This window comes from Myotis brandtii, unplaced genomic scaffold, assembly GCF_000412655.1.
Source record: "Myotis brandtii unplaced genomic scaffold, ASM41265v1 scaffold2177, whole genome shotgun sequence".
Taxonomy (NCBI): domain Eukaryota; kingdom Metazoa; phylum Chordata; class Mammalia; order Chiroptera; family Vespertilionidae; genus Myotis; species Myotis brandtii.
The window spans coordinates 9,006-20,505 of record NW_005358163.1 but is presented as its reverse complement, the minus strand read 5'-3'; the positions used below and the strand labels follow the sequence as shown (position 1 = coordinate 20,505).

Below are 11,500 nucleotides of genomic sequence, written 5' to 3'. Positions count from 1 at the left end.
TTTTTTTTTTCAGAGAGGAATGGAGAGGTTGAGAGTTAGAATCATCCATGATGAGAGAATCAAGGTTCGGCTGCCTATTGCACATCCCTCACTGGGGATCAAGCCCACAACCTGGGCATATGCCCTGGACTGGAATCGAACCTGGGACCCTTCAGTTCGCAGGCCAACACTGTATCCACTGAGCCAAACTGGCCAGGGCCAATTTGACTTTTTCAAAAGGTGCAAATGCCTTGAAGAAGAACAAAGCATCTTAGCTTTCATGTCACAGTGGGAATTACGACTCACCTCACCATTCTTTACACATTGTTCCTGTAAATGCAGACTCGGACTAATAATGAAGCTTGTAGCTAAAGAGCATATTTGTATTGAATCCTAGGAACTAATTTTAGAAGATATGAGCTCTTACCTTCCCAGTTCTGGGAGATTTGATGACCCACAACCTTAGAACCAGGAGACAAAGGCTAAAATGACGCACTCTGGACCTTCACCTGACCACTTGCAAGATCCTTATCAGATTGGAATGTGCCTGACCGCATGTAGAGAACTTCTCAAGCCCCGCCCCCTGACCTCTTTGCTCTGCTTGGCCTCTACCTCCTTATAAAAGCCTCTGCCTGCACTGAGATGTGCAGATCGGTTTTGAGAGGAACTTCACCCATATTCTCAGGTTGCTGGCACCTGAATTAATCTCTTTCCTTCCTCACCACCACCTGTATCCCGGGACTGGTTTCTGGGGTGTGAGGCATGGGAACCTACTTTATTATGGACACATTGCTGATACATGCACTCATTGGAACATGTTTATAATGGTCATGTTCTTTTCTCTGCAGGTGACACGGGGAATCAGAGACCGGTTATAGAGGAAAGGAGCGAAGAACGGTGCTTTGACTTCAGAGCAAGAAGAACAGGTAAGAAAATGATGGATGGGAAAAGGAGAAGGAAGGATTGGGGATGGAGTCTAATCTTGGGAGGAATTTGGACTTTGTGGACAGAAGTGAGTTTAGCAGCAAAACCATACAGCTCTTGCCAAGAGCATGGCTGAGGTTTGGGGAAGGGAGAGATCATTCTATAAGTGATGTCACGAGATCTCAGGAATCCTAAGTGCTGCCTCACCTGTCACTTTGCTTCCTGTTTTCCCGACCAGCTATCCCAGGTGTCTGTCTGTCCCTGAATATTTTGGTCTTGCCTCTCTCACCAGCACTTAAGAAGGAAGACCACTGTTAAGAAGCCCACATGTACGCAGACCTTAGTTTTGTTCATCTGCCTGGAGGTAAAGGTAAAGCATATTATTTGCACGGTGTGGGTTGTTCTATGGTTTGTGAGTTCCCTCTGAGATCAGAAAGAAGGTGGTCTTGTCAGGACAAAAAGAAAAGTTGAACCAACTAAAAAGTTTTAATTAAGAAATAAACCAAAAAAAAGAAAAGAAAAGAAATGAAAAGAGCCCGGCTGGCATGGCTCAGTTGTTTAGCTTAAACCTAGGAACCAGGAGATGTCGATTATATTCCCAGTCATGGCACATTCCCGGGCTACAGTCTTGATCCCCAGTAGGGGGCATGCAGGAGGCAACCAATCCATGATTCTCTGTCATCATTGATCTTTCTCTTTCTCTCCCTCTCCCTTCCTCTCTGAAATCAGTAAAACTATATGAAAAAACGAAAGAATAGTCATGGCACAGTAAAGTAGAGCATTGAGTCAATCAATATAATAAATGGCTAATATGCAAATCGACCAAACAGCAGAACGACTGGTTTTTATCCACCCACTGACTACCGGGGGCAGATGCTCATGGCAGGAACTGTCCACCGGTGGTCAGTGCACTCCCACAGGAAGAGCACCGCTCAGCCAAATGCCAGGCTCACAGCTGCCGAGCACAGGGGGGTGGTGGGACCCTCATGGCAGCACTAAAGCAGGCCTAAGTTGGCATTTGGACATCCCTAAAGGAGTCCAGGACTCGGAGAGGCTGCAAGGTTGGCTGAGGGACCCCGCTGATTGCATAAATTTTGTGCACTGATCCTCTCGTAATATTATAATAACTGTGTATGGTGTCAGATGGGTATGAGATTAATTGCATGACTACTTAGTCCATTATATAATGTCTAATCATTGGGGTGTACCCCTGAAATGAACCTAAGGTTCTATGTTAACTGTCATTTAAAAAATGTTTTTAAAATTCCTTAGGAACATGTTACCTTCACAGAGTCATATTTTACTTCAAGTATGTTTTATACAGTTTTTTATAGAAGAGACATCTAAAGCTAAAAAGAAAGAAAAGTTGAGATTTATAAATTTGCAAAATAAACCAAAGGCAACCACAAACTCAACCGTAAAAACCATAAAGATAAAAGCCGATGTTAAATGTATTTGGAGACCCCATCCCCTGTATTTTGATACCAGGACCGAAGTAGCGAGGTGCTCTGAAAAGCTGTGGCTGTTGCTACTTGGACGAAGGAGGGGTCATGGCCGAGCTCCCTTCGAAGGTGCACCTCACCTCGCACCCCATCTTCCTGAGGCGTGGGCCCTCGGTGTATGAGGATGAGAACGATCGCACATGGTTGCACCTCGTCATGGAGACAGAAGGTGTCCTGCAAGTACGGTTGCGCCAGGAAGACATCCCCAGTGAAGATATCGCACTCACCACCAGCCCACTGACCTCGATCACCATGCCTTTGATTTGGACGCTTCACGCTGGCAGCCAGTACCTGGACTGCAGGTGCTGGTTCTGGAGCATCGTCCACCATATCAAGGAGAATGGCGTGGAGGAAATGATTCTTTAGCTGCTGGAAGACTCATAGGACATGTGGCTCTTCTCTACCTAAGTCCCAGTCGAGCATGCCTGGTGGTGGGATGTGTATAGTTCTGTTCACCTTATTAATAAGCTCTGTTGTTTTATCTGCCACACCCTGGGTGCAAGGGCACATTGATTTCTCTCTCTCTCTCTCTCTCTCTCTCTCTCTTCTTTCTTTCTTTCTTCTTGTTCTTCTTCTTCTTGCCTCCTCCTCCTCCTCCTCCTCCTCCTCCTTTCTCTCTCTTTCTGTCTCTTTGTCTCGCTGTCTCTATCTGTCTCTCTCCCTCTCGATCAAATCAATAAAAGCATTTTGAGCCAAGCTGGTGTTTCTCAGTGGTTGACAGACGACTTATGAACCTGGAGGTCACGGTTCGATTCCTGGTCAGTGCAGAGACAAGAGTTAACGAATGAGCCCAGGCTTGTTTGGCACAGTGGATAGAGGGTTGGACTTTGGACTCTGGAAGTATGATTCTTTAGCTGCTGGAAGACTCATAGGACATGTGGCTCTTCTCTACCTAAGTCCCAGTCGAGCATGCCTGGTGGTGGGATGTGTATAGTTCTGTTCACCTTATTAATAAGCTCTGTTGTTTTATCTGCCACACCCTGGGTGCAAGGGCACATTGATTTCTCTCTCTCTCTCTCTCTCTCTCTCTCTCTCATTCTTCTTGTTCTTTTTGTTGTTGTTGTTGCTGTTCTTCTTCTCCTCCTCCTCTTCCTCCTCCTCCTCCTCCTCCTCCTCCTCCTCCTTTCTCTCTCTTTCTGTCTCTTTGTCTCGCTGTCTCTATCTGTCTCTCTCCCTCTCGATCAAATCAATAAAAGCATTTTGAGCCAAGCTGGTGTTTCTCAGTGGTTGACAGACGACTTATGAACCTGGAGGTCACGGTTCGATTCCTGGTCAGTGCAGAGACAAGAGTTAACGAATGAGCCCAGGCTTGTTTGGCACAGTGGATAGAGGGTTGGACTTTGGACTCTGGAAGTATCCAGGTTTGATTCTGGTCAAGGGAACATGCTCTGGTTGTGGGCTCGATCCCCATTAGGGGGCGTGCAAGAGGTACATGATGTATGATTCTCTCTCATCATTGATGTTTCTTGCTAACTTCCTGTATGAAATCAATACTATATAATAAAAGCCTAATATGCTCAGTGTCCTGTCGACAGGTCATCTGTTCAACCAATCAATGCATAATATGCAATTGATATGTGAAGGTTCCTCAACTGCTCACTATGACATGCATTGATCACCAGGGACAAGACGTGAAGACTTGTAGGTCAGCTTGCTGCTGGGGTCTGGTTGATCGGGACAGAGCGAGATAGTCTGGACTTGCTCTGGAGCCCTCCCATGGTCCCTCCCTAGCTGGCCAACCTCCCATGTCCTTCCCCAGACCTAATGGTGCACCGGTGGTGTCCCTTGACCTGGCATGAGCTCTCTGCTAATCTGGGACCCCTCGGGGGATGTCAGAGAGCCAGTTTCAGCTGATCCCTGCAGGCCAGGCCGAGGCATCACACTGGTGCACGAATTCGTGCACCGGGCCTCTAGTAAAAACATAGTAAACAGAGAAAGAAATAGAAAAAGACCTTAAGCCTGAAAATATTAGCCCAGCCCCGGTAGAAAAGGCTAAAAGACAGCACTGGAAATAGTTTTCATTTCAATGACCAGCGTTCTCACTGTTTTATCTTCTGAGGTTAGTCAACCAATACTACCCTCTCCAAAAACAGATTGAATGTTTGGGGGATTATGGGTGTTTCATGCTGCTCATCTCTCTCCTTTGAGGAATTATGAGGGATGCCAGGGCTCCTCTCCTGAAGGCTCGAGCTGGCTCTGTGTGTGGCTTTAGCATCTCGCTCTGGATGCATTTGGGTTTTTAGTTGTGTTTAGCACTAAACAGCCCCAAACAAATCCCAGTGATATTAAATTCATGTAGCATCACACCAGAGAGAGGCGGCTGGAGAGGGAGCTAGAGGGAGCCACAGAAATCAATTTCAGGACATCCATGGTTGCATTAAAGAGATCCCTGACTGCTGATTAAATTCTCCTCTGACAGGAAAGTGTTTGCAAATGCAAATTGAGATCTGTAAGGCTGAGTACTGGGGAGCGTGAGGGATGTGTTTCTAAGGTGTGTTTCTCATATTCATAATATTTCACTTCTGGCCCGGCCAGCGTGGTTCAGTGGCTGAGTGTCGACCTATCAACCATGAGGTCACGGTTCGTTTCCAGGTCAAGGTCACATGACCGAGTTGCGGGCTCAATCCCCAGTAGGGGGCGTATGTGAGGCCGCAGATCTGTGATTCTCTCTCATCATGGATGTTTCTCTCCCTCTCGCTTTTCCTTCCTCTCTGAGTCAATAAAAACATTTAAAAAAATATTAAGCAAATGTTGCATTCAGATTAAATGCACATTGTTTTAAAATAGTTTATTATTTTTTTTGGTTTCACATACCAGGTGGGTAGTCATTTAAAGACGACCTTGTGACCCAGGTGGTTTGGCTCAGTGGATAGAGCTTTGGCCTTTTTTTAATATATATTTTTATTAATTTCAGAGACAAAGAGATAAGGACAAAGTTAGAAACATCCATGATGATAGAATCATGCATCGGCCAACTCCTGAATGTCCCTCACTGGGGATCAAGCCCACAACCTGGGCATGTGCCCATGATCGGGAAACAAACCCAAGACCCTTCAATTCTAAGGATGACACTCTTTCGACTGAGCCAGTCCGACTACCACCTATTTGACTTTTTCAAAGGGAGGAAACGCCTTGAAGAAGAACGAAGCATCTCAACATTCATGTCACAGTAATTACATGAATTCATGTAATTCATGGGAATTACAACTCACCTCACCATTCTTTCCACATTGTTCCTGTAAATGCAGACTCTGACTAATAATGAAGCTTGTACATAAACAGCCTGTTTGTATAAGAATCCTAGCAACTAATTTTACAAGATATGAACTCTGACCGTCCCAGTTCTGGCAGATTTGATGACCTTCAACCTTAGAACCAGGAGGACAAAGTCTAGGATGATGCACACTGGACTGTCACCTGACCACTTGCAATATCCTTATCAGATTAGACTGTGCCTGTCTGCACATAGAAAACTTCTGAAGCCCCGCCCCCTGACCAACTTTGCTCTGTTTGACGTCTCCCTCCTTATAAAAGCCTCTGTCTCGACTGGGATGTGCAGATAGGTTTTGGGATGAGCTTTCCCCATCTTCTCAGGTTTCCAGCACCTGAATAAACCTCTTTCCTTCCTCACCACCACCTGTCTCACGGGACTGGTTTCTGGGCTGTGAGTCAGGTGAACCTTGTTTTTCTGGACACATTCCTGGTACATGGACTCCTGGGAAGATGTGTATCATGGTCATGTCCTTTCTTCTGCAGGTAACAGGGGGAAGAAGAGACCGGACACAGAGGAAAGGAGCGAAGAACGGTGCTTTGCCTTCAGAGCAAGAAGAACAGGTAAGAAAAAGATCGATGGGAGAAGGATGAGGAAGGATTGGGGATTGAGTCTGATCTGAGGGAGGAATTTGGGCTTTGTGGACTGAAGTGAGTTTAGCAGCAAAAACATACACCTCTTGCCAAGAGCATGGCTGAGGTTTGGGGAAGCGAGAGAACATTCTATAAGTGATGTTATGAGACCTCAGGAATCCTACGTGCTCTTTCACCTGTCACTTTACTTCCTGTTTTCCCGATCAGCTATCCCTGGTTTCTGTCTGTCCCTGAATATTTTGGTGTTACCTCTCTCACCAGCACTGGAGAAGCAAGTCCGCTGTTAAGAAGCCCACCTGGATGCAGACGTTTGCTTTGTTTCTCTGCCAGCTGTTATAGGTAAAGCATTTTATTTGCATATTATTTGCATGGGGTGGGTTGTTCTATGGTTTGTGAGTTCCCTCTGAGATGACCAGAAAGAAAGTGGTGGTGTCAGGACAAAACGAAAAGTTGAACCAACTAAAAAGTTTTAATTAAGAAAAAAACCAAAAAAAAAGAAAAGAAATGAAAAGAGCCTGGCTGGGATGGCTCAGTTGTTTAGCTTAAACTTAGGTACCAGCAGATGTCAATTCAATTTCCAGTCATGGCAAATGACCGCGTTACAGTATTGATCCCCACTAGGGGGCATGCAGTAGGCAACCAATCCGTGAATCTCTGTCATCATTGATCTTTCTCTTTCTCTCCCTCTCCCGTCCATTCGGAAATCAGGAAAAGTATATGAAAAAAACGAAAGAACAGTCATGGCACAGTAATGTAGAGCATTGAGTCAATCCTATATAATAAAAGGCTATTATGCAAATCCACAAAACGGCAGAACGCCTGGTCGCTATGACACGCACTGAACACCGGGGGCAGATGCTCATGTCAGGAGCTGTCCACTGGTGGTCAGTGCACTCCCACAGGGGGAGCACCGCTTAGTCAAAAGCCAGGCTCACAGCTCCTGAGCACATGGGTTGGTTGGAGCCTCCACGGCAGCACTAAAGCGGGCGTAAGCCATCACTTGGACATACCTCAAGGGGTCTTGGATTGCGAGAGGCTGCAGTGTTGCCTGAGGGACCCCCCCTGAGTGCATAAATTTTGTGCACTGTGCCTCTGGTAATATTATAATAACTGTGTATGGTTTCAGATGGGTATGAGATTAATTGCATGATTTCTTAGTCCATTATATAATGTGTAATCATTGGGCTGTACCCCTGTAATGAACCTAAGGTTCTATGTTAACGTTCATTTAAAAAATGTTTTTAAAATTCCATAGCACCATGTTACCTTCATAGAGTCATGTTTTACCTTAAGTATGTTTTGTACAGGTTTTTCGAGAAGAGAGATCTAAAGCTAAAAAAGAAAGCAAAGTTGAGATGTATAAATTTGCAAAATAAACCAAAGCCAACCACAAACACAACCATAAAAACCAAAAAAATAAAAGCCGAGGTAAAATACGTTTGGAGACCCATCCCCTGTCTCTTGATGCCAGGACCGAAGAAGCGAGAGGCTCTGAGATTGCTGTGGCTGTTGCTCCGTGAACCACGGAGGGGTCATGGCCGAGCTCCCCTCGACGGTGCACCTCACCTCACACCCCGTCTACCTGAGTAACCATGGGCCCTTGATGTATGAGGATGAGAACCAGCGCACGTGGCTGCATTTCGTCATGGACACAGGTGGTGACCTGCAAGTACGGTTGTGCCAGATGAACATCCCCTGTGAGCATATCACAATCACCACCAGCCCCCTGACCTGGAATACCATGCCTTCTATGTGGATGCTCCACCTTAGCAGCCAGTACCTGGACTCCATGGGCCGGTTCTGGCGCATCGTGCACCACGTCATGGAGGATGACATGGAGGAAATGATCCTTGAGCTGATGGATGATTCGTAGGACATGTGATGGGGTTTCTGGCTCTTGTCATCCTGAACCCCAGTCTTGGCCTGCCACCAGTGGGACGTGTATAGTTCTGTTCACCTTTTACTAAGCTCTGTTGTTCTATCTGCCACCCTCTGGGGGCGAGGACACTTTGATGTATCTCTCTCTCTCTCTCTCTCTCTCTCTCTCTCTCCCTCTTTCTTCTTGTTCTTGTTCTTGTTCTTCTTCTTCTTCTTCTTCTTCTTCTTCTTCTTCTTCTTCTTCTTCTTCTTCTTCTTCTTCTTCTTCTTCTTCTTCTTCTTCTTCTTCTTCTTCTTCTTCTTCTTCTTCTTCTTCTTCTTCTTCTTCTTCTTCTTCTTCTTCTTCTTCTTCTTCTTCTTCTTCTTCTTCTTCTTCTTCTTCTTCTTCTTCTTCTTCTTCTTCTTCTTCTTCTTCTTCTTCTTCTTCTTCTTCTCCTTTCTCTCTCTCTCTGTCTCTTTTTCTCACTCTCTCTTTCTGTCTCTCTCCCTCTCGCTCAAATCAATAAAAGCATTTTTAGCCAAGCTGGTGTTTCCCAGTGGTTGAGGGACGACCAATGAACCTGGAGGGCAAGGTTCGATTCCTGGTCTAGGCACAGACAGGAACTGACCAATGAGCCCTAGCATGTTTGGCTCAGTGGATAGAGGTTTGGACTGTGAACTCTGGAATGTCCCAGGTTCGATTCTGATCAAGGGCACACGCTCTGGTTGTGGGTTCGATCCCCAGTAGGGGACGTGCTGGAGGCAACCAATGTAAGATTCTCTCTCATCATTGATGTTTCTCGCTCCTTTCCTGCATGAAATCACTCCTATATAATAAAAGGCTAATATGATAGGTGTCCAGTCGACCGTTCATCTGTTCAACCAATCAAAGCATAATATGTAAATGATATACTAAGGTTGCTCAACTGCTCACTATGACATGCATTGACCACCAGGGACAAGACATTCAGACTGGTAGGTCAGCTTGCTGCTGGGGTCTGGCTGATCGGGACAGAGTGAGACATGCTGGACACACCCTGGAGCCCTCCCATGGTCACTCCCCAACTGGCCAACCTCTTGTGTTCCTCCCCAGACCTAATGGAGCACCGGTGGTGTGCCTTGGCTTGGCCTATGCCCTCTCATAATATGGGACCCCTCGGGGGATGTCAGAGAGCCAGTTTCGGCCGATCTCTGCAGGCCAGGCCAAGGCACCACACTGGTGCATGTGCACCGGGCCTCTTGTAAAAATAGATTAAAGAGAGAAAGAAAAAGAAAAAGTCCTTAAGCTTGAAAATATAAGCCCAGCCCCGGTAGAAAAATCTTGAAGACATCACTGGAAACAGTTTTCATTTCAATGACCAGCGTTCTCATTGTTTGATCTCCTGAGGTTCGTCAACCAATACTACCCTCTCCAAAAAAAAACACGAATGTTTGGGGAATTACGGGTTTTTTATTCTGATCATCTCTTTCCTTTGAGGAATTACGAGGGATACCAGGGCTCGTCTCCTGAAGTCTAGAACCGGCTCTGTGTGTGGCATTAGCGTCTAGCTCTGGATGCACTTAGGTTTTTAATTGGGTTTAGCACTAAACAGCCCCAAACAAAGCCCAGCGATCATAAAATATATCTCGCATTGCACCATAGGAGGTGGCTGGGAGGGGGAGCTGGAGAAAGCCCCAGAAATCAATTTCAGGACATCCATGGTTGCATTAAAGAGATCACTGACTGCTGATTAAATTCTCCTATTGCAGGCCCTCACCGGTTTGTCTCAGTGGATAGAGCATTGGCCTGCTGACTGAATGGTCCCAGGTTCGTTTCCAGTCCAGGGCATGTACCTTGGCTATGCGCTCATCCCCAGTAGGGAGTGTGCAGTAGGCAGCTGATCGATGTTTTTCTCTAATCAATGGTTCAAACTCTCTCTCACTCTCCCTTCCTCTCTTTAAAATATCAATAAAATATATTTTTTAAAAAAAATAAATTCTCCTCTTGCAAGAAAGTGTTTGCAAATGCAAATTGAGACTTTTAAGCCTGAGGACAGGGGAGCGTGAGGGATGTGTTTCTAAAGTGTGTTTCTCACATTCAATATATTGCACTTCGGGCCCAGCCAGCGTGGTTCAGTGAATGAATGTCAACCTATCACCCAGGAGGTCACGGTTCAATTCCCAGTCAAGGGCCCATGCCCGGATTGAGGGCTCGACCCACAGTAGGGGGCGTGTGGGAGGCGGCCTATCCGTGATTCTCTCTCATCATGGATGTTTCTCTCCCTCTCGCTTTTCCTTCCTCTCTGAGTCAATAAAAACATTTAAAAAAATATTAAGCAAATGTTGCATTCAGATTAAATGCAAATTGTTTTAAAATAGTTTATTATTCTTTTGCTTTCACATACCAGGTTGGTAGTCATTTAAAGTGGACCTAGCGCCCGAGCTGGTTTGGCTCAGTGGATAGAGCATTGGCCGTTTTAAAAAATATATATTGTTATTGATTTCAGAGAGGAATGGAGAGGGAGATAGTTAGAAACATCCAAGATGAGACAAACATGGATCAGCCGCCTCCTGCAAGTCCCTCACTGGGGATCAAGTCCACAACCTGGGCATGTGCCCTTAACCGGAAATTGAACCCTGGACCCTTCAGTTCAAAGGCCCACACTCTATCCACTTAGCCAAACCAGCTAGGGCTTATTTGACCTTTTCAAAGGGTGGAAACGCCTTGAAGAAAAACGAAGCCTCTCAGCATTCATGTCACAGTAATTACATGAATTCATGTAATACATGGGAATTACGACTCACCTCACCATTCTTTCCACATTGTTCCTGTAATTGCAGACTCTGACTAATAATGAATCTTGTAGGTAAACAGAATGTTTGTATAAGAATACTAGGAACTAATTTTACAAGATATGAACTCTGACCTTCCCAGTTCTGGGAGATTTGATGACCTTCAATCTTAGAACCAGGTGGACAAAGTCTAGGATGACGCACACTGGACCGTCACCTGACCACATGCAAGATCCTTATCAGATTTGACTGTGCCTGTTGGCCCGAAGAGAAATTCCAAGCAACGCCCAGTGACCTCTTTACTCTGTTTGGCCTCTCACTCCTTATAAAAGCCTCTGCCTCCACTGAGATCTGCAGATAGGGTTTGGGATGAGCTTCCCCCATCTTCTCAGGTTGCCGGCACCTGAATGAACCTCTTTCCTTCCTCACCACCACCTGTATCACGGGACTGGTTTCTGGGGTGTGAGTCAGGAGAACCTTGTTTTTCTGGACACATTCCTAGTACATGGACTCCATGGAAGAGGTGTATCATGGTCATTTTCTTTCTTCTGCAGGTGAGAGGGGGAAGCAGAGACTGGTCACAGAGGAAAGGAGCGAAGAAC

General features: G+C 45.8%; 2 protein-coding genes across 2 annotated transcripts; both read left to right on the top strand.

The window, feature by feature from the left end:
• The first annotated feature begins 2,453 nt into the window (after positions 1 to 2,453).
• On the top strand, positions 2,454 to 2,771 carry LOC102241644 (T-cell leukemia/lymphoma protein 1A). The gene has a single exon (XM_005865989.1). It carries the CDS (start codon positions 2,454 to 2,456, stop codon positions 2,769 to 2,771), a length of 318 nt encoding a protein of 105 aa, XP_005866051.1.
• Positions 2,772 to 7,803: 5,032 nt separating this feature from the next.
• On the top strand, positions 7,804 to 8,142 carry LOC102241333 (protein p13 MTCP-1). Its single transcript, XM_005865988.1, has one exon. The coding sequence runs from the start codon at positions 7,804 to 7,806 to the stop codon at positions 8,140 to 8,142; it is 339 nt and encodes a 112-aa protein (XP_005866050.1).
• The last annotated feature ends 3,358 nt before the right edge of the window (positions 8,143 to 11,500 follow it).